The following is a 22,272-nucleotide window of genomic DNA, read 5'->3' as shown; positions in this document are numbered from 1 at the left end:
ACTCTAGCAAGTGCCAAGAATTCCATAAAAAAGCCACAAATCATTGCAAATTACAAATGGTAAATGTGTGGCATATTTTATTTTGATATGAACGTACAGGTATACTTAAATTTAGAGGAAATCGTGGAAATACTGGAAGAGGTCTTCCTGTCTTCATTACCAGAATGCTTCGGAATGCTTGCATAAGAGGAAATTATAGAGGATTGCAGATTATATTGCAAAAGAGGGATTACCTGGTAATAAACCAATTTCATTGAGAGATCGCGCTCCACTCTCTTTTGTTCGAAAGAAATTGAAATTCGAAATGCGAGGCGAAGGCGCTGAAAAATTTAAGTTTGCTTAAGACGCTTGATGAATGGAATGGAGTGGAAATATGGATGAATGCTCTAGACTCTTGTGTAACATTGGATCAACATAATATTAGATTTTGCTGGATATTCATTTTTCTCTGATACACAGTTTTCAATAGCCGAGTGTAATATAATCTTATGTATTCATAGGTTCACGCAAAGTGTGGGAAGAAGGGCCTCTCAACACGGAAGCTCTTATTAAATCGGTGAGAAGTCTATTGTATCATCAGAAATTAACTGACATTCTGAAGGAGGTAAAGTAATATGGGGGTTATATTCTCTCTCACTGTTAATCCATAGTTAAGATTAAGTTTCCTTCCTTAAATACGAATTTCGGTATTTTTTAATGTACAGGTTGAGTATCTTTTCCTTCTGATTGTGTTAGAGTCCTAGTTCAGAATATTATACAATTATCCCGAAGTGTGGTGGGAGTAGAGGGCCGACAAATGGTGTGACGTTGTGGGAAATGCATATTCGCTGGGAATGGTACATTACCTAACGTCTTCTTTGTCGTTGAATCATTCAAATAGGTAACAAATGCTGTTAAGTATTATCCAGTTGCAGTAAAATGCGTAATTGCGGTATTTTCGAATACTCATTTCTATTTTGGGTAATACAAGGTGATACGAGTAGTGTTACAAGTAGTTGTGGATATGGTACATAAATACCACATAATTAACTGTATTAACCTTACCTTACTGTATTTCCAACCCGGTGATACATGTATTACGTACATGAATATCATATGGTATCATCTGTCTTAACCTTACCTTGCTGGAATTCCAACCCAAAAATATGACATCGTAAATAATTGGAAACGTCTCTACTAACGAGAACGTTTTTACCGATGGTTAAGGATGAAGCTGGCGAATTTCACACATTCGAGATAATTTGGTCAGTTCGTCTCCATGTGTCACTTTGGCATGTGATTTTCCACACGAAAAAGGAGAAGTAGGAGCATGCCTCTGGGCACCCTCAGCTCCACCCAAGCTGTGATTTTTTGGGTACTAGATCTTCCTGGGAAACCATATCAGGCGCAGGGAAAAAAACTGGCCCCCCGTATTACCCTGATCTGTGAATTTCACACGTGTGGGGCTTAGTACTGGGTGAACTCTACCATCACCTACCGAACCTATCTTCGGGTTAATTACTGGGTTTATGCTTTATCCCCTTAATCAGATGGGAGGTTTCGTACAAAAAAATATTTCTCTCAATTCTTTAAAGATTGAGTCAAGCAGCAAATAGAATTTTGCTAAATGTATGTTGATACTTTTTATGAAATTATGTCGCTCAAAAATATCTTTACTCAAGGATCACATTATGTTTTCCTTGTTGAATTTGGTGCATAGGAATAGTTTGTTCTGTAATGTGTCATGGGTGGAGGTGAGTTTCAAAAGGTTTGGCAGGAATTGAAGGGGACGAGAGGGTTAAATTTCACACCAAGGTAAAGGGCGCCCTAATTGGTCAAGTCCACCGAACAGCTCACTTTTAGTTATTGAAAATTATTATCAGTGGGATGGGATGAATCTATATATTCAGTTTGGTGACAAAAAGGTGAAAACTAATAGAGTTAATTAATTTTAATCGATAGCTATAATACTAAACACTAACATTGATAATGGAGAGCAATAATATTCACATTTCCATTGAGATTTAACATTTTTGTTTTTTTTTTGCATTTCAGATCCAGGCGAGCAATCCAAAAAATGAAAGGAAATATCCTTCCTTGGCAGAAGAATATAAATTAAAACCATCTCATCAGATAATTGAGGCAATTGAATCTTTTATTCTTGAAAAAGCTGAACTACAGTCTTGCAAAGTTGAACAAGTGGCAGCTCTATTATGCATCGATACATTAAAAAATGTATTATGTGGTACACAAAAGAGTAAAATAAGGAAAGATATCACCAATGCAATGCTGTCAGAAGAAGATCGCAAAATACTTCAGGCATTGATTAAAGTGATGCATAAGCTCTATCTCTGTGATAAACTTGACTTGAGATCCTTCACCAAAGTCTATTATCAGCTGGTGAGTTTTTTGATGCTGAATAGCTTTATATAGTACATATTTCTATACTTGCAAAACAAAATTTGTTCTATAATCTTAATTATCAGGAGGATATACCTTTGGAAATACTTTGGCTGTTCCACGAAGCATCTTTGATAGACTCTAATTCATATATAATAAAGTAAGTACTCTGAAATTTTATTTAGTATTTGCTGGAAGTATGTGAAGCTGCTTTTTTCAAAATACTTTATTATTAAATGAACCTCAATGAATGAATTATTAATTAAGTGAACCAGCCAAATTGTTCTATTAAAGCACAATCTTATGTAGCTAACAAGTTACTAGGTATGACAGTATGAGCTTCAGTGAAAAAGAGCTATTCTTTGAGTAAATATGGTGGCGGCTTGAAAAGTCTGTGCCAAAATGAACGCTTCTAAATTTCCTGTGAAAAACCGTTTTTAACTGTCCATATGGTCTTCAATTGCACTTATATATATTTTGTTTACCCGTGCTGCATTGTTCATCCCTTGCCTTTGCTGATCCCTTAAATGCAATGGACCTGAATCTACAAAATAGGCATTTGCTGCTGCAATTACCTTTTTTCAATAAATCCCCCTTCTGCCAGATATTTCTTCTTATTGGGGTCTGAGGGAGCCAAATCAGGGGGGAATGAGTTAAAATCATAGCACTGATCTTAATTTTGGAGCCACCACCGCAGAGGAGTGAGTTGCGTGATAGAAAAGGGCATTCCATTGTGGGTCAATTGTGGATGTTTTTCCTTCCCTACTTCTCCTAATTAATTAATCTCTCAGGCTTGGCAGATTTCCTTCTTTACTCAAAATAGCCAAAGTCTTACATCTTTATATAGGAAAAGGTGACAAACAACAAATGAACTCTTGCCAACCCATCTCTTACCAATTCAATTCAGACAAATTTTTAAAATGGATTTTAGTTATATTCTTATACCATATTTGTAAAAGTGTTATCTATTATCCACATTTCAACATGGTTTTAGAAAATCCAGACCTACCTCCTATGTCTCTTACCATATAATTATTCAATATTGTCTGACCTGGACGATAGAGTAGAATCCCTATCTATATTTTATGATTTGTCCAATACCTTTCACCCAGTAAACCATCATCGTCTCCTTGCTAAGCTAGCCAGCTTTAGTTTGACAAGAACATCCTTTGATTGGGTCTAGTCATATGGGTCTGTCAAAAAAGTATCGCGAATTTTGAATTTCCACAGGTTACTTATATTTGATTTTTTCATGGTGTTATCTATGTTACGTATGTCTCTCCCATGTGCCAAAAAGTTCAGCCAATTTGAATGATCCATTAATGTTTGACAGCTGTTTTGCTGAGACGACTGACTGTGGCATATGGAGGAGCTACTTTGGTAGGGGGATGGTCCCGCAGCGTAGAGCCTACCCTCCTGGTCCGTGAAGAAGGAGGGTGGGGGGGTCAAGGCTTCCCGCGTAGGTCGGGAAAGCATGGTCTCCATATGCGCAGTGGAGGGGGGGAATTCCTATGAGTAGGGGCAAGGGATCATATATCCCATGAATGTCGCAGGAAGGGGATGGAGAGGAGGGGGGAGGGTGCAGATAAAAATTGGACTTCATTGATGAGGTCCAAGTCCTCACAACGTATGATTTCAATATGTTTGTTCATTTCTATGTAGTTCAATTTTTTAATTAACCGTTTCTGGAGTCGTCACCTCATTTGGTCGACCAATGTGATGCTTGTCTTGACAGCTTTTACTGCAACATTTAAACTTTGCCACACAATATTTTACTGTTGTAAACAAAGGAACAGACTCACCCAGAGTAGAATCCAGTTAATCTTTTATATAGGTTGGGCTAAGGCCTCTCAAATAAAAGTATTATATCGCATAACTATGACTAATTTTATCTATTTTCACAAAGTCACTGAAAACGTTCATTATTACATGGCTGCCAAACAAATACTAAACAACGTGGTATCTTCAAACTAGAAGCATACGTTTTATAGATTGCATACTTTCTAATACAGTGATATTTTTTTTCTTTGAGTCTTGTTTTCCCAATAAGCTTATGCATTTCAGTACTACCAAACAAGAATAAATGGTTTACCAATAATTTACTAAAACTTAGACAGGAGCTCATTTGGGTACATGGATCTTACAAAGTTAGTGGCAATGATTTGAATCAAAAGACTAATGACAGAAATTAGGAAAGAATGTAATTTACAAATAAAACAAGTTAAAAAAAAAGCAAACAGTGAGTACACAGCCAATTCTGGAAATAAGGTTGAGGAATCCTGGACAGTTATCAAAGAAGAGGTACACATAACCAAAATTGCTCCTGGATTATCTCTGGAACCAGGTAAATGAAACAGAATCTTCATTTACTCTGTCAAGACCATAATCTCCACTCTCTCTCCTGATTACAAGATGGATCAAATCTAGTAAAAAAAATCATAATGTTATTAATAACCGTGAAAATGGAATAACCCTTTATGATATCTTCAAAATGATTAAAACTTAAGAATTCCAACTTGAAGGACATGTATGATATCTCAAACAGCCTTATTAAGAGCTTAAATGAATGTATTGCTAATTGGCTTTCTATTATTTTCAGTATTTGTTTGCAATTTGGTATTTTCCCTTTAGCTGTTGAGCAGTCAAGAGTTTTTCCCATACATATTGAAAAAGCTGAAGACGACCCTCAGTGCTACCGCTCTATTTCTGCGATTCCTGTTTTTTGGCAAAATTGTTGATTCCATGATCAAGTTTCAGCTCTACACATTCCTGGAAGCAAGTAGAATATTCAGATCCTCACATTATGGCTCTTGCAAGGGTACAGCTGGGACCCATGGCTCATCTGCCACCAACACCATTTTGAACTAATTTGAAGAGCAGTCTTGTGTTCTACTGACTCTCTGCAACCTTACTTAGAGTTTTGACTCTATCTTTTATCCCATACTCCTAAATGAACTTCAGTTCTGTGGCATCATGGGAATTGTATCAAGTTGTTTCAGTCAAATCTTTCCAAGTGCTACCAGTACGTGAAATGACATGGTTTGACGTCTTGTTCCCTCCCCCATCCAGCAGTATCCCTCAAGGCTCTGTTTTAGGAACACTTTTACTAAACATAACAGTTTCGGGATTAACTTTGTGGAATTCCTTCATGATGAGGGTAAATAAGAAACTTCACGCTTCCACAATAAAGATTTAATATTTCACGACCATGTATTCGATGGGCGTGAATTCATCATCGCCTGATGATGATGCAGCATCGCATTTATCGAAACCATGGTCGTGAAATATTAAATCTTTATTGTGGAAGCGTGAAGTTTCTTATTTACCCTCAACACTTTCACTTTTGATTGTGATCAATGAACTTTCTCTTAACATTCCAACCAATTCCATCTCGTATGCTGATGCTGCAAAATTCTTGCGTGTGGGTAAAATATGTAATATTGTGGTTGGTTTTGCTGATTATGGTCCACCTCTGGCCAATAAACATTGTAAAGTAGGTGGGTTTTCCCTAACTTAGTCAAAACTCAGTAGATTACGTGTAGCCTTTAATTCTCATTGAAGGAGGTTAAACCTGCCAAACTATTAGGATTGTATCTTGACTCAAAACTGACCTGGAGCTCCCATATGGTCATCAAAAAACTATCCAAGGCTCTCTATATCATTGGAAAGCTAAGCATTTCTATTCCTTCTGAACAATTAAAATCTGTATATTTTGCTTTTTTCATAGTCACCTTGGTTGTGGCCTGGAAATCTGGGGGCAATCCCCATGCATAAAATCAGGTTTCCTCCTGCAGAAAAAGGCTAACATAATATCCGGATAATAACCCATGGATCACCTTTGGTATACCCCAGACCACTTCACATCATATTTGAAATTTTGGCAGTTTATAGTATGTTATGTTCAAAATTCTTTTGCGTGTAACAAATAAACTCCATGCATTCCTTCCAACGTGTGATATTCGTAGTCACAACCCCTTAAAAAAAATCTCTTATGGGTAAATCAGAGTAGGTTAATTAAACCCCAACAATCATGTTCAAATATGGGAATGAAATTATTTAATTATCTACCATAAACTCTAAGAAAGCTGGATTTGCCAATTTCAAATCTGTGATGTACTTATGGGTAGTATCTTAAACTTGGAATTCAGTAGATGAATATTTCTGTCATAATGTTTCTGATATTATTCTGATGTGCCTTTTATATCTGTGTTGTTTGCATTGTGTTCATTGTCTTGACAAGGTCCATTGCATTTTATATACTTAATGACCAATAAATATTATTATTATTATTACAATTGCTTTCGTGTTTGCTACTTCAATTGACAACCTAATTTCAAGGTCAACTAATGCTGTTATTCACCTGCATAGATGGTGTGGTGGAAATTCCCTTATTTTAGATGTAGCTGAATCAAATCTTATTTATTTTACCAACAAATATAAGCCTCAATCAAACATGGAGATTAATATTGATGGTAAACCTATATACCATTTCTTGTTTCCTGGGTATTAATAGTGACAGTATATTATCTTGGGATAGTCATTCACTATTTATGGAATAAACTAAATTCTCCTTGTTACCTCATAAGAACTGTTCGGCATTCTGTTAATATTGATGTGTTGTTGTCAGTCCATTTTGACAAATTTTACTCTCATGTTATTTACAGCATTCTTTTTTGGGGTTGTGGATATCATAATGTTCATGGAGATGATCTTTAGTAATGATTTCAAAGAGCTTGGAAAGAGTAGGTACGATATGTATAGGATGGTAGCTGGCTGGGTTGTCTCTATCTCTCATTTTATAGACTGGTATTACTCTACTGCACTTAAAAAAGTCTGGAAAAACTTTCTTTATCAGGCACTCATTGATGATTGTAGCCACTGGTTGAGCAATGAATAATATCAACTTTAAGAAGGTATTTTGAGAAGCCATATGCATTCTTGCTATTTTAGCCTCTAAATTTACCACTATATTTGGTTATGTCATCGGTAGTTATACGTTTTCATTTGTATCGGAACTTTGAATTTTACAATGCCCTTCTAAATCATCTGGTTAAATACCACAGAGGTTTATACTTGAAAGAATGTGCTCAGCAGAGGAGACAACAAGACTGTATTCATCAGATGAGATGTTGTCGTTAGCAATAGTATTGACATTGGAAGTTGTACTTATGATGATTCTCCAAGCAGCCCAAAATTTAGTTTTAGCATTGGATGTATTAGCCTTCCTCTTTTGATCTGCCATTTGTTATATGTAAGTTTTCTTTTCCTTGGTTTACTTCTTATTTATTATTTAGTCATTTCTATTTCTTGATCTGGCATATAAATGAACTGCCCCCTTTCTCATATCATCAATTTCTCTACTGGACCATTTATTTTGTTTTTGTAATTAATGAAACTTTTAATATTCATGGATTTCAGAGAAAAACACTCATCAAAGTATTTTATCTACAGGTGATGAAGGTGATAAAAATTTAAGCACTCATTATCAGATACCAGATGACACCCCCAAAGTACACTTAGCAGATAATATTTATATTGAGATACACCTTCATTATTTATCGGTTCATTTAATTACAATTGTACTCCCATCAAGAGAAGATATACATTGATCCTTAACTGAGCACTGAGATGGCTTTTCATAGTTGGTACCAATATTTTCCAAGCAGTTAGTTCAGTAATTGCAAAAAAATCAAATTACGTGAGTAAGTTACCAAAAATTAATTTCTCCTTGATATGGAGCTCATGCTCTATTATCAAATTTGAAGTTTAGTTTTTTTTTGGTTCCAGACCACCTGACAACTAGTGTTAATAAGTTAAAAGAGGTTCTTGTTCGGATGAATCAACTGCATATTTCATTGGCAAAACTGTGTTCACTTAAAAACCAACACTTGTTATACTCCAATATTTGATTCTTCAGACCTTATTGTTATTTACCATATTCTTTGTGAAAATTTATTGATGCAAATTTACAAAGAACACAGAATTAAAAAAAAATGTCCTAATTTCCCTTTCCACAAACCCTTGCCATGGCTTGATGCAAATGTAAAAATATATAATAGCAGATGTAGTACAATTTGAAGGCACATTTAATGTCTTAGTCAACTTAAATGTTTTCAAAGTAATCATATCGTGTTTTACTGTTTTCTGCAGAAACCTTTGTCGTCCTCCAGAGATTTCCAAGTTAACCTCCTCCATGAGTGCTATTATTTGCACAGGAGGAGGGGATGAAGAGGTGGAGGCAGTGAGTATTGGTCTACTTTCACCGTTGATTGCTGTTTTGTTTGGTTTCCTGCCAGATTCCACATCATCTAATCTTCTTGCACCTCACAAACAAGCACTTAAAGTAGTTTTATCATCAATTTTGCGAAAAGTAAATGAGAAGCTACTTTCTCAGCCAGCAAAGAATCAAGCAGTGGTAAGATATTTTCATTTGTTCATTAACGCAAAGCAATAATGCAATATTAATATGGGTTTTATTGAAGTGGGAAGAGAGATTGGTGTAAAAAGTCCATGTAAAAATGAAAAGAACCTAATTTTTCAGGTGCACTTCATAAGAGTCAGTTTGAATGAAACTGGAGCTGTTGTGTGTGTTTAAGCCAGTATTTCCTCATTTAAATTGTAAATTTTATTATTCTTTTCATGGTTAAAATATATTATGTTGGACTTCGCGCATAGCTAGGAATAAATTATTCGTAAATAATGGAAGAATGTACTCATAACCATTATAAAAAATATAAAAATAAAGCTATCATAAAGTTGTAAACCCTGGGGGTAAAAGGTGCTGAAGAAAGTGGAAATTCATGAAACTCACAATCACATTATATGTAAAAACACCATACGCAGTAATCAACCCAAAGGTCGGTTAGGTAGGTGATGGTAGAGTTCACCCAGTACTAAGCCTGATGGCATGTGAAAATCACCCATCAGGGTAGGGGTGCCAGTTCCTTTCCCTGTGCCGGTTATGGTTTCCCAGGAAGATGTGGTACTCGAAAAATTACACAGCTTGAGTGGAGCTGCAGGTGCCCAGAGAGGCTTGCCCGGTAATCGAACCCAGGACCCTCCAGCAGGAGTAGTTCAACGCTCTACTGCTGGACTTCTGCAACCAATATCATTCTTCTGTGACCTATCATTCGAACATGAAAACCCACCATATGGCGAACAAATATTTATTCACATGGGTTGTCGATATAAGGAAAAGGGTTAGGAACACATTTAAAAAACAAACAGGAGAGGTGGGGAAGGCAGAATTAAGCAGATCAGCAGTGCAAAAATATTTCCTTGACTGGGACTTGAACCACAGATATTTTGGCTTGCTGTGCTGATGCTCTAACCACTTGAGCTATCAAGGAAACATAATTTACACTGAAATCTGCGGGGGGGTTTATGCAACCAAGTGCCCTGATTCTTTGGCCAGGAAATGGCATTAGGGAGCTGTTTCACACATCCAAACACAAAAAATCTACCACATGGTGTGTATTTGGCCAAGGCGGCTCGTCTCCTCCTGGCTATGCATGTCATGAAATGCACTGTTCCTATCCTTTATGACTTTGCATGATTGCTTTCCCTACTATCCTTTCCACTTTTGTTACTGTCCATTTCTCCTTTGGTGGGAGAAAAATAAACCTAACATTCCTGGTGACCAATAGTTTCCTCCTGCAACTCTCCAAAGGAACGAATCTCTGTATATGTTTACTACCATCTCCAGCCACTTGTCCACTCACTGCCTTCATGCATAAAATACACCATTTCCTAGATAAGCTTAATTCTATCTCCTTTCCCATGATTAAGGCCTCTCCTCCCTCCAGCATTTTCTTTCCAAATGCCCCACTTCACAAGTCCCTAGCACAGATTTCCTTTTACAACTTAATAAATTCATTCTCTCATGTAATTCTTTCACATTCAACAATAGCTTGTGCATTCAAATCGAAGCTTGTGCCATGGGAAGCAATTTCTGTCATTCATATGCTAATCTTCACCTTGGCCTCCTTGAACAGCATTTTCTCTCCCACTGCACCCTGAAACCCTTACTCTGGCTATGATACATTGATGGCATTTTTCTCATTTGGCAACATGGCATGGACTCACCTAAAGCTTTTATCTCTTTCCTCAAGACAACGACCTCTCGTTTCCTTCACTTCCCTTCAAGTCACATTTTTCAACGTACAACGTCCCTCCTCTATTATAAATTCCATGCCTCAGTCCATATCAAACCCACAAACTAGCAATTACATCTTCATTTCAATAGCTGCCATCCTCTCCACACTAAGCAGTCATCTCATGTGCTCTTTCTATCCGAGGCCTCTGTATCTGCAGCAAACCCCTATTCCCTGATTTAATTTCTTTCGAGGCTCCTTGCCTCTCTCAGCCTATGTGGTTATCCACCTCCCTTTGCCCTTATGCACACAAAAATCTCCGAACACAAATACACCCCTAAAATTATCCCTTAAGAAGAAATATGATAATCTGTCCACTTGCACAACTTACTTCCCTGTTGTACAGTCCCTAAACATTATTCTGAGAGATCTTTTTCCCATCCTTTCCAACAGTAAAACCACCACCAACCTTATTTCCAAATGCCCCACTGTTTCATTTAAATGTCCAGCAAATCTTTCTAACATTCTCAAATCCACCAGGCCTCTTTCTAAATCCACTCCAATTCCCAAAACCCCTCCAACTCCATGCAATCATGCTAGATGCAAAACTTGCTCTATCCTTACAACAAACTCACTTCTGCAACAACACCTGCTCATATATCTCCCGTCCCTCCTGGCATCTTTCTGTATTTTTAAAAGTATCATACCCCTCCTACAGTGTACACTCTGCCCAGCTTTCTTTATTGCCCAAGACTTTCAAAATTCCCAAAGATTTGATGATTAATGAAGCACAGACTAATGCTGCTATGTATGCATTAATGGAAACGGTGGAATTTTTAAATGATATTATTGGTCTGGCAAATATCATGAACATGCATATAGATTCCATGGTTACTTTACATTCCCTAAGAAATGGAAGTGGGTGAGTGTTTAACAATTCTAATGTTAAATATTTTTATGTGTAAGTTTTCAATGAAGTACAGTCACAATTGGTGACTTATCAAAAATATTCCTTCACCTTCTCTCATTTAAATGAGAGTAAAAAATATTGTCTTCGTTAATGTATGCCATACTGTTGGTGAATACCTGGAAGACCCATTACAAGCAGGAACTTTATTGTCTTATCCTGTATAGAAATGAAATGTTTGATTGCTAAGTATGTATATTTTAATATTATGGTTATATTATAATGATATCAAATCTAAAATACCTTAATAATTCATCCAAAGAAATTGTGATGGACAAGAGTATAGAAATGAGTGATGGTATATGCAGATACATATAGCTTTATTACAATTAATGCAATATTCTTCATGTAGTACTCGATCCTTTTCACAAAGTCATGCATTGTGTTTGCCTTGGGTGTACTACACATCATTATTATATTATTATGTATCAGCAAATAAATTATAAATTGAACTGTCTAATATGAGACCAACCTTTAGCTTAAATTGTGAAGGATGTTGTAAAATATTAAAGGAAACTGATAAATCATGCTAAAAGGGTAGTACATAGATTAAGGTTCAACAAATGCAAAAATTTCAAGGTTTATTAGTTATTTTGGAGGCAAGGGTAGACCAGAGGTAGCTTGTCCGCCTGTGGAGCCAAAGGTCGCTGGTTCGAGTTCCGTGGCCGGTGGAAATTTTTCAGCTTAGAAAAAATTTGTTAATGGTTTTCGGAGAGAGGCAACCACACATTAACAGAAAAACCACAATAATGGCATTTCGGTGTGAGATGACCAGAAGACTCCTACTTAAAAGCTTCCCTGAACCATGGAAACATCCCTTAACCTTGTCTTACCTCCAGGAGACATATGCAGCGCACTGAAAAATGAATGAAATTGGTATAGCTCTGGTATTAGTATATGTGCTCATCAATTGATAGGCATCTTTTTTGATTGAAGATGTCCCAAAATTGGAACCCTGATGAGGGAGAGAGAAATCTGAAGCCAGTTGATATATACCATCTTATTACTCTTCGGACTGACATTGGAGGTCCAAAGTCACAGATAGCTGTAGAATTCTTAACCAACCAGTTAGCTGATTTGCTGACTTTTTCACCTGACATCACATTGAACCAGGCCTTCTCACTTCAAACTGAATGGAGCTACTGCAAAATTCCACGGCATCTTCAACAAATGCTCGCTTCGGTAAGGTCATAAATGAGTATGAGCATGTTAATTAGCATTAATTTCTTAGTTTCAGGCTTGACTTTGTGGAACTTTCCATAATGTTAATTAATATTTTTCTTCTCATATTGTTAGTTTAGTTGCATTCATGCATTTCTCTTTTTTGAGTTTAATATAAGTTAATTAATTGCCTGACTTTGAAAACTAACTTATGTAAGTTGATCATTAAATACTTGAGGAAAAGGAAGTAATTTTTATATTTAAGTAAATATAAACATTTCAAAACTGCAAATTTTTGCCAACCAAATACCACATATTCTTCATCAGTTTGACAGTTACCAGAAAGTAAATATTTATGGTTGAACTATAAAAGGAGAAAGTTGTTCGATTATTAAGGACGAAAACATTTTACTTTGCTGTGAATCGCTATGTTAATAATGCTATGTATTTTTGCATGGAATTCTCAGATCTTTTGCTTGATTTTAAGGCCTAATTGTGCAATACTGGGATGTGAAAGAATGTTGGAATTTCCCATTATATTTGAACTCTGATCCCTGGAAGAAATTATCCTGGAATTAAAAGCCCCAGTCCTAGAATCCCAATATTCCAAATCCCATTGCGTAAATTCCTATGCCTCTACTCAGGAACTTGTGAACTGTTGCACTCCAGTCACCCAAAAAAACAATTCTTAGATTCATCCCAATCTTCTTAAAATCGATGTCAAAAAGTCACAAGTCATGAGATTATCTCACAAAAACACACCCGTCCTAGTGTTAAATATTCCTTTAGACAGAAAACCTTTGCCTCAGATTAAGTCTGCTTAATTTCTTGGCATTAATTCAAATTCCCAACTTCATTGAGATGCTCAAAGGCATTCTCTTGAAAAAACTTAGTTCTACTTTTTCTTGTGCACGCTATTTGTTTCACTGTCACTAATATTGTTCTCCTCTCAATGTATTATGATCTTTTTTACTCTCATTTTGTGACTCATGTCGCCGGCCCCAGTGGCGTTGGGGTAACGTCCTTGCCTGCCAACCCAGAGGTCGTAGGTTCGATTACCGCCTTGGTAGATTTTCCTCCACATAGGGCCTCGGTGTATATAATTGTCTTCAATGTAATGTCTAAGGGTTAGGTGGAACTATAAGTCTCAATCTCACCCAATTAAGTCAATAAATAAAATAATTCATCTATTATTTTGGAGTCCTTCCCCACAAACTGTTTCTGTGTTTAAACTGCAAGCAATTTTACGCTTGATAACCAATGTCGGGTATGATGCCCAAAGTCATCTCTTTTTCAGGAAGTTACACATGTTGCTTCATCCATGTATTAATATTTTTACTTTAATTTTGTTCTGCCAAAAAGAATGTAACAAAATTTTCTAGTAATGCCAGATGTCACTTTCTTAAGAAACTGTTAATTATTTAATCAGTACTTAGTGCTTTTGATGGACTTTACTGTGTTTTTGCTGTTGGAACAGATGTATTGCCCATTAAATTAACTCCATACTTATTATTTACCACAGATGCTAAGACCCTTTGAAGCAAAAAATGCTTTGGATGTAATGCAGACAATATTGAAAATGGGTGAAGTGAACTGGAGAAATGTATTGGCATGCATATCTGTATTTCTGGTGACTAAAGATGAATCTGGGATGCTCATGAAAGGTAACTTTAGAAGGACTTTGAAGTGCTTTTTTTTCTATTCAATTTGTTATAAAAAGATACCTCTATATAATGAATACTGGAATGACCTATGAATCAATAGGATTTGTCACACAGTGCATTTTTCCTTCATCTTATCCTGACTCCTATGGTAATTGTAATCTATTAACAAGGAAATGCATTTTTGTATCTTGACAAACTATTGATGGCTCCTAATAACTCCAAATTATTTAGTTTCCTGCTGTTCAAGTTAATTTGAAAAAGTAAAAAGGAAAAGAAAAGGATCTTTCAATTCTTCATACATTGTTTTCTTGCATTTACTGTTTCATAGAACTCCAAATGTTGATGCACTAGACGGCATCCCAAAAAATCAGCCATTATGGACCACAGCCTCACTCTGAACAATCAGGTTCTCTTCAATGATGCTAAACTTATTAGCGAAGCAATTGATTAAAAGAAGGCAATTTATTTTTCCACTGTTCTTTATTTTGGTACTACTAGTGTTATCGCTCAGGCGTCATCATCGGGTACAAATTACTTGAGTTGCGGTCCATTTATATACCATTCTTGTGGGGGAAGGGGTGGGTGAGAGGAGGGGTTCTGGTGGGCTATATATTAATGGACTGCAACTTGAGTAATTTGTTCCTGATGATGATGTCTAAGCGTTGAAACTAATCATACCAAAAAAGGACAGTGGAAAAATACACTGTGTTCTTTGTTCAATTAACATTAACTACCACAAAGTTTAGCCAGGAACCATCAAATACAGGAAAGCAATTGATTACTGCGACAGTTGGGCAAATAAGTTGATGGAAATCCATGTGCAGGAGAAGGAAGTTCAACTGAGATACGGGATACAGCCTCAGCAAATGGTTGAAACTCGTGCTCCAGGATGGCAAAATGATGACCCAGTATGGATGCTCTGAGGACAGCGACGGATTTAGTCATCGAGACATCGGCAACTGACCAAGAGGGAAAGCTGAAAAGACTTCACTGCAATACTAGATTTAACATTCGATAATCATTCATTGCCCGATAAAGATGGCCTTGCCATTGAAACAGCACTGCATCTCCCTCAATTTCTCTCTCCTCTGCCTTACTTTGATCTTTCCTTAGATACATTTTGTCCCTCACTGTCTATTCTTACCTTCCACCACAATATATGCCTACCTCAATGACCTCCCCTCTTATCTTGTGCTGCTTGAACTCAGTGAAAGTGCCATCTGGTCCTGTAAAAAATATGGAAAAAAGAGAAAATTTGAAAATAAACAACCCCTCTCTTAATGCAATTTCACAATCCTAAAAATACAAAATTTCTTTGCCATTCGACCCAAGAATAATCCAAGGCTTTTCTAAATTATTTAATAAGGTTGACGCCAGTGTTATGCTCAATATCACAACAGCAGGCCCCAATACCTGATGGGAAATCCAATGAACAAAGCATCACTCTTAAGAGTTAACCAGATTTAAATGATAACATGTATCAGCACTCATGACACATTAAATTACTGTAATATCAAACATAAGCTCATAATTATATTTAAAGATGAATAACAAAGCTGAAAAAATGGCCTCTCAAATGCAAATCAAGAATATACTGTTGAGTGTAAACTTTCTGAGTGACGTAGATGCTTTGTGATGGGGTATTTGGATAGATTTCTGCCATGCTGCAAGTGTGGTAGATTTGTTTCTTTGCAGCATTGCATTTAAAGTATAGCTTTAATCTTTGATTTCCACCAGATTTTGTGTCATCCTTGGTACAAGAGGCATTCAGCGATGGCTGTCGGGAAACATTAATATTGGCTCTGCTGACTGCTCGCCAGTGCAGTCTTGAGAACAGTGGCTTCCCTTCGTATGCAGAGTGGTTTGATTCCACATTTGGAGTCAGGTCCAAAGGGGCTGACCAGAAAGGAGCCACTGCTGGTCGGAATTTTCGGCTCCTTGTGTCCTTGCTGACCGATCTTGTTCCAGTGGAGAGTGTCATGGGGCTCAGAGCGCACATTTTACACCCTCCGCAAGCCCCTGCATCTGCAGCAGCTCGTACATTGCTGAGTGACTACCTTCACCTGGCCAGGACACGCTTGTCTGATTTTGGAGTGCGCTTGAGTGACCAAGGTGGACTGTTCCGGATGAGCCAGCTGGCAGCTTGCGAAGTCAACGGTTCGGTCAGTTTTTGGATGGTGCAATTTTTTTATCTTATTTCTGTATCACGTTATTGTGAGCAAGGGAGATTAATCCGCGTATGAAAACCTTAGGCTCCATTTTGGCTGTGATAACTTGTTACAATGTTTTAAATTAACAGATTATGGCCACAGATTTTAGATTAACGGAACTCTGGCCACCATGGAGTTCTGGAGTTCCTTGAGGCAAGTGCTCTATAAACTTTTAATAATCAGCTTAATTGGTTATTATTATACTAGTTCATTTCACTTAAAACAGTATGGTATACAAGAAGTGAAAATTGAGTCTCAACATTTGTGCATGTCTTAAATATGTAAAGCAAAGGGAGTAGTGGACTACCAAAGAAGTCCATGTTTAATGTATTTAATGTGTAATTATACAGTAATACTCTATTCCATGAGGTCATACAAGCATCAGAAGGGTCAAAGTAACGCTCCAGTTGCTGACTGCTGCTTCATGTCGAGGTGAAGAACAGATGAAATGGGTGTAATCATTTTAGCATCTTTAATGCCATAATTGCTATAGTAAATGAGATTTGAATAAGAGCATAAATGAATACACATCGTTTGATGTCTTTTGATTACCCTTACACCATATACTTTTACCACGCATATGGAGCCAAGATTGTTCAGGCATCCCCAGTTTAGTGATGGGTGGATTTGTGATTGTGTGCCTTGGTGACTGAGTTGCTATTATGACATTGAAAATACCCTATGATCTAAAAAGAATGTGTCATGTTGTAGGGAAGTATTTGCATGGCCATCATTAGTATGATCCCAGTGCTACATTCATTCCGATTGTTGATCATGCTAACCATTTCACTCCATCACTCCTAACGACTTAACATTATTAAAACTGATACAACACTGTAAACTAAATGCATGTGAGAGTTTACACATTCACTTAAACAAGAATAAACTTATGAACAATGAACCAGGCATCATCAACAGTTCACTTTTTAACTTCGTTAGTCATTTCAGAAATAGGCAGACCCCTCCTAATAGCCACCACTCTTCCCCCACTCCTTCCCACGTGACCTCAACAAATTCCCCCCCACCTAATGTCCATCACTTAACCCCTCCCCCCTTGCCCCTCCAGGTATATATACCTCACCCCCCCCGACCTGAACACCCACTTGACTTTGGACAGTGCCTGGTGCGCATTCTTCCTCCAAGTTCAAGTTCCCTATTTGATTTTCTCCCCGTTGATGGTCACCTGGTGACCGAAATACCGGTATAGGAGTTCTTCGTAATTATTTTTATTGGCCTTAGGATCTTCTTCCTTGAGATTATGCTAACCAGGTCTTCATTCCTCATCAGAGCCTAAGTATTGACGTAGATTAGTGACTACTGAGGACCACACTCAGTAATTTAAATATGAGGGGCAGTCAAATGAAAACAAAACACCTGCCATAACTCACAGTCTGCGTGAAAGGTGGCAACACTGTTATTACGTATTGATACTGCCATCGCTGTAGTAGGAGAACTGCTTAGGGACAACTCACAGGTGCATGCAGTTGTTGCGTTGATATGTTCTTGTTGGTGCATGGACTGGTGTCCAGTGTTTTCGTCCAGCTGTAGAAATGGAGGCAAGCAGAGAGGTGCGGTTTGTTTTCTGGTGGCTGTGGGTACTCGAGCCTTTGAAATTCATCATTGCACGTCTGCTGTGTATGGCGAAGACGGCATGTCCCTGACGAGTGTGCGTGAGTGGCATGGGAGATTCCAAGAAGGGCGCCGCACATCACTGCGAGACAATGCGTGCCCAGGGCGAGGAAGTGCAAGAGGGGGTGAATCAGTCTGTGGCCTATCTCTCTCTAAAAAACGAAGTGATCATCTCATCTCCCAGTGGAATAAATGTATCAATGATCAATGCTTTTGGTCACTGCTTTGAGTAAAACCACAGTCCCATTGTAGCAGGTGTTCTTTTTTCATTTAACTGCCCCTGACATATGCTGGACAAGTACCACCATGGATGAGGCTTCTACTACTGGATTCTATGTGATCAGATGTGAATTACTGCCTGGTATTTAATTGTTATCAAGGAGCAAAAACCAAAGGAAATAGTTTCATAAAATGGTTAAGGGTGTATGGTAGGGAGCATTTGATACAATGCTTTAAATTATTTCATGAAAGGATTTCATGTTGTTGGATACTATTCTTTAGCCAGCGTACCTTTAGGTCATGGCTTGTCAAATTCCAAAGAAACTGCGGGAGATGCCGCAACAGTAACTTTTAACGGAGTCATCCGCTAATGTGCATTTCAATGCAACAATTTCAGAGGACGCCTCGGTAGCTTAAGTGGCTAAAGCACTCGACCAGATATTGAGGGATCTGGGTTCGAGTCCCAGTCAAGGCGAATGATTTTTACACTCTGAAATTGTTGCATTGTCATGGCTTGTCTAAAAACACATTTATAATGGTATAATGAGGCGCAATAGGAAAGAAATGCTAATTATTAGATATGGGAAAAAAAACACCCAACAATTCCAGTTTTGTTGCTGTCCCCTAACTCAATTGCAAAAATAAATTCAGACTTCTCAAGTGCTAAGAAATTTATAAAAAGAATAGCAATAATTGAGCATTACAATTGGCAACTGCATGGGATAGTTTCTTTAGATATGAAGTTGCAGGTATATTTAGATTTAGAGCAAATCATTCAAATACTGGAAGGAAATTGTATTCAATATAATTACTAGAATGGTTCTGAATGGTTACATAATTTGCAAATAACATGCTGATGGAAAAAAATGCCAAGGGTTCAGTTCATTTTGGAAATAATCGTTAGTATTAAGGGTATGTGGTTACGTGCAAAGAAAAATCCTAGTTCATCAACTCTCAAGACAGGATGAACATAGCAGGAAGAAAGTGCCAGGGCAGAGGGAAAAAGTTTGTATATGTCGTTTGCAACAGGAAAGACAGAACCCCTCTCCATGGGCAATAACTTTTTGTGTCAGATGCAAAAAAGGTCTCCATGGAATTTGCATGTCTCATTAGCGTGAACAATAATTAGTGATTTTGTTTTCAAGAAAGTAACTAGCCAAAATATGTAATACCTGTATAATATGACACCAGTGTTCTTGTTTTAATAGTAATAACTTTCTTGGTACAATTCATGATATACCGTGCTTCATAACATTTTTTCATGTATTGTTCTCCAATTTTGGTTTGGAAAAAAGTTGTAAATAAATATTGAGTTGAATGGAAAAAGGAATGCAAAATTCCCAACATACTTTTAGTTCCTCCATGAATACCTACAAAAACATTTGTGGCTCAAAAAGAGTTTAGGGAAATTTGATACCCAAAGAATCGTATTCATATGTCTATCACCCTTGCACTGCTTAAATGCTAACTTTTTAGACCTCCTCTCATATGTCAGATCTCCGCTCGATTTAATCTCACACTGAGATTGCTGTCCTCTAGGTCAATTAGCTGCTCAAATCTCAAAGGAAAAACTTTATTTTCAAAAAAATTGTCTTTTGGCTTTAAAATACTTTTAATATTAATAAAGTACATAGGTGTACTTAATAACTTAAAAAATGTTTACTATTAAAACACATCTTAGGTTCAGAAAAACGATTGATTTTTTTTTCTCTGAGGATATAATCATATGTTTGTAATATGATTTCAAACAACACATCTACATAGTTATTGGGGGATCGAGATGGTGCGGGGGCTAACGTACTGGCTTCCCACCCTGAGGGCGCGGGTTCAAATCCCGGCGGTGTTGAATATTTTTCAGAGGTATCTCGATCCTTACTTGAGGTGCTTTTTGGAGGGCACTTTGGGTGATTACGCCGTCCGTCGGATGGGACGTTAAGCCGCGGACCCCTTGGCGCCTTTCGTAAAGAGTAGGCTAATGCCGACGCCGGGTTTCTCTCCACCCTTCATCCTTTCCTGTCCTTCCCCTATGGCGCAAATGACCTTAGCTGTCGGTCGCCTCCCCTCAAAACTACTACTACTACATAGTTATTGATTTAAGTATAATGCCTCTATATTTATACTCTTGTGTTTTCAAAGCATTTAGAAAGGCTAAGCCATTGAATGCCATTATTCTTTAATCATTAGTTAACTTAAAAATCTTAAAAATATCTGAGGCTATATTTCAGTGCTTTTGTTTACAGAACCAGAGTTTAGCGTCTGCTGAGGTGGAGTATGTGCTGTCTCATTTTGAGCAAACGGGAGAAATACTGAGGACAGTCCTTGAAGCATCAGTCTTCCGCAAGCGATACCTTGAGCAAACATTTTTGCCGGAATTGCTCAAACCAAGGTTTGCCCCATGAAAAGTACAGAAACAACATTTTTAGATAATTATTTATTTTTTGGATTTAGGTTTGCAGAAAAGCCCATGTCCAAGTAGAGAAACCTCGCATAAGCATGCACTCAAAGGAACAAAAAAATGCTATTACCAGATGAGTAAGATTGAGATGAAGGCAATAAGGGAATTGAAATCAAATAAGGCCACAGGGGTGGACAACATTGCCGTGGAACTACTAAAGGGTCTGGGAAATGTGGGAGGGAAAGTTCTTTTGGGCTAATTCATAGCATTTATGAGGAAGGTATTTGGGAGGAAGATTTCGTCAGATCAGTGTTAGTTCCCATCCAAAAAAAAGGGGAAAGAAGACATGCATGAAGACTGTATAACATTAATTTTAATGTTACATATAGGTAAAGTGGTATTCATGATCATCATCAAGAGCGGAGCGGAGGAGATGATCAATTTGGTTACATTAAGGAAAGAGGTACGCGTGAACTCATTGCAGTAATGAGGTCGACTAATGGTGAGGAATATAGAATACAATCAGGAGGTATTTGTCTATTTCATAGATTTCAAGGAAGTGTTTGATAGGGTGAATACGGTGGAATAAATGAAATGTTTTGCAGAAAATATGAGCAGATTGGAGGGATAGGTGACATCCGCAGCCTGTAGTTGTGTCAGACTTCCCAGGCATGTGTATGGTGGGTGTAGAGGTAGGATGAGCAGTGTTTGAAACAGGGGTAAGTAGTCAGGGTTTTCCCTAGTTAGTTATTTAGTTAGTCAGCCTAGAGGTTACAATAATTTTTAAAGGTATGGGAAACTCAGTGTGATAAGTATGCAATGAACATCAATATAAACGAAATTGAGGATTTATGTAAGGAGGAAGGCCGAGTTAAATGTTAAAATTGGAGGGCAAAATCATGTAAAAATGTTAAATATTAAAATAGGAGTTCATAAACGAGAGTATGTGGAAGTTTAGGAATCTTGGATAGGTTTTGACCAAGATGGTCCAAATAGTATGGACATCAAAAGATGAATTACTTGAGGGAAAGAAGCGATCACAAAGAGGAGAGAGTTGATCAAAGGGATGCTGGATAAGGATTTCAAGGAAAGATCAGTGAAAACTTGATGGGGAATGTAGTTTTGTGTGGGGTGGAAACTTGAAGCAAGATGACAGCATTGATTTGCAGCTCTTAATATATTTGGATGGAGAAGGTGAAGTGGGCAGAAAGGAAAACAAGTGAGAAAGTGCTAGGCATGGTTGGGGATGAGAAGGGATTAATGGAAGAAATCCTAAGGAGGCAGGAAAGATGGATGCCAATCATATTGATCGGCGGTGGGATGTTGAAGAATGTTAGGCAAACGAGGAAAGGGCAGGAACAGGAAAGGCATATTGGGCGGAATGAAGGGAGGGAGGAAGTACTGTGTAGATTTGAAGAAAGGTTCAATGTCGTTTTAGTTCAAGCTTCCTTTCCTTTTCAAGGTTTGGGGTGTTATTTGTTTCCAAATAAAACCTAACTTAAATGGTTAAATATCGAATAATAATGATAACATATGTTTGACAGCAAAAAGTGTT

General features: G+C 37.4%; 1 protein-coding gene across 1 annotated transcript in view; it reads left to right on the top strand.

Moving 5' to 3' along the window:
• The first annotated feature begins 2,463 nt into the window (after positions 1-2,463).
• LOC139689292 (uncharacterized) overlaps positions 2,464-22,272 on the top strand; it is a 42,323-nt gene continuing 22,514 nt past the window's right edge. Inside the window, exons 1-6 of the mRNA XM_071586361.1 lie at positions 2,464-2,539; positions 8,530-8,794; positions 12,376-12,621; positions 14,123-14,264; positions 16,002-16,426; positions 20,563-20,708. Of these exons, the coding sequence (XP_071442462.1) occupies positions 8,573-8,794; positions 12,376-12,621; positions 14,123-14,264; positions 16,002-16,426; positions 20,563-20,708 (1,181 nt within the window). The 5' untranslated portion in view covers positions 2,464-2,539; positions 8,530-8,572. The remainder of the gene's footprint in view (positions 2,540-8,529; positions 8,795-12,375; positions 12,622-14,122; positions 14,265-16,001; positions 16,427-20,562; positions 20,709-22,272) is intronic.

This window comes from Hetaerina americana, unplaced genomic scaffold, assembly GCF_022747635.1.
Source record: "Hetaerina americana unplaced genomic scaffold, ioHetAmer1.1.p SCAF_22, whole genome shotgun sequence".
Lineage (NCBI taxonomy): Eukaryota > Metazoa > Arthropoda > Insecta > Odonata > Calopterygidae > Hetaerina > Hetaerina americana.
The sequence above is the reverse complement of the archived record's forward strand: the minus strand, read 5'-3'. Positions and strand labels throughout refer to the sequence as shown.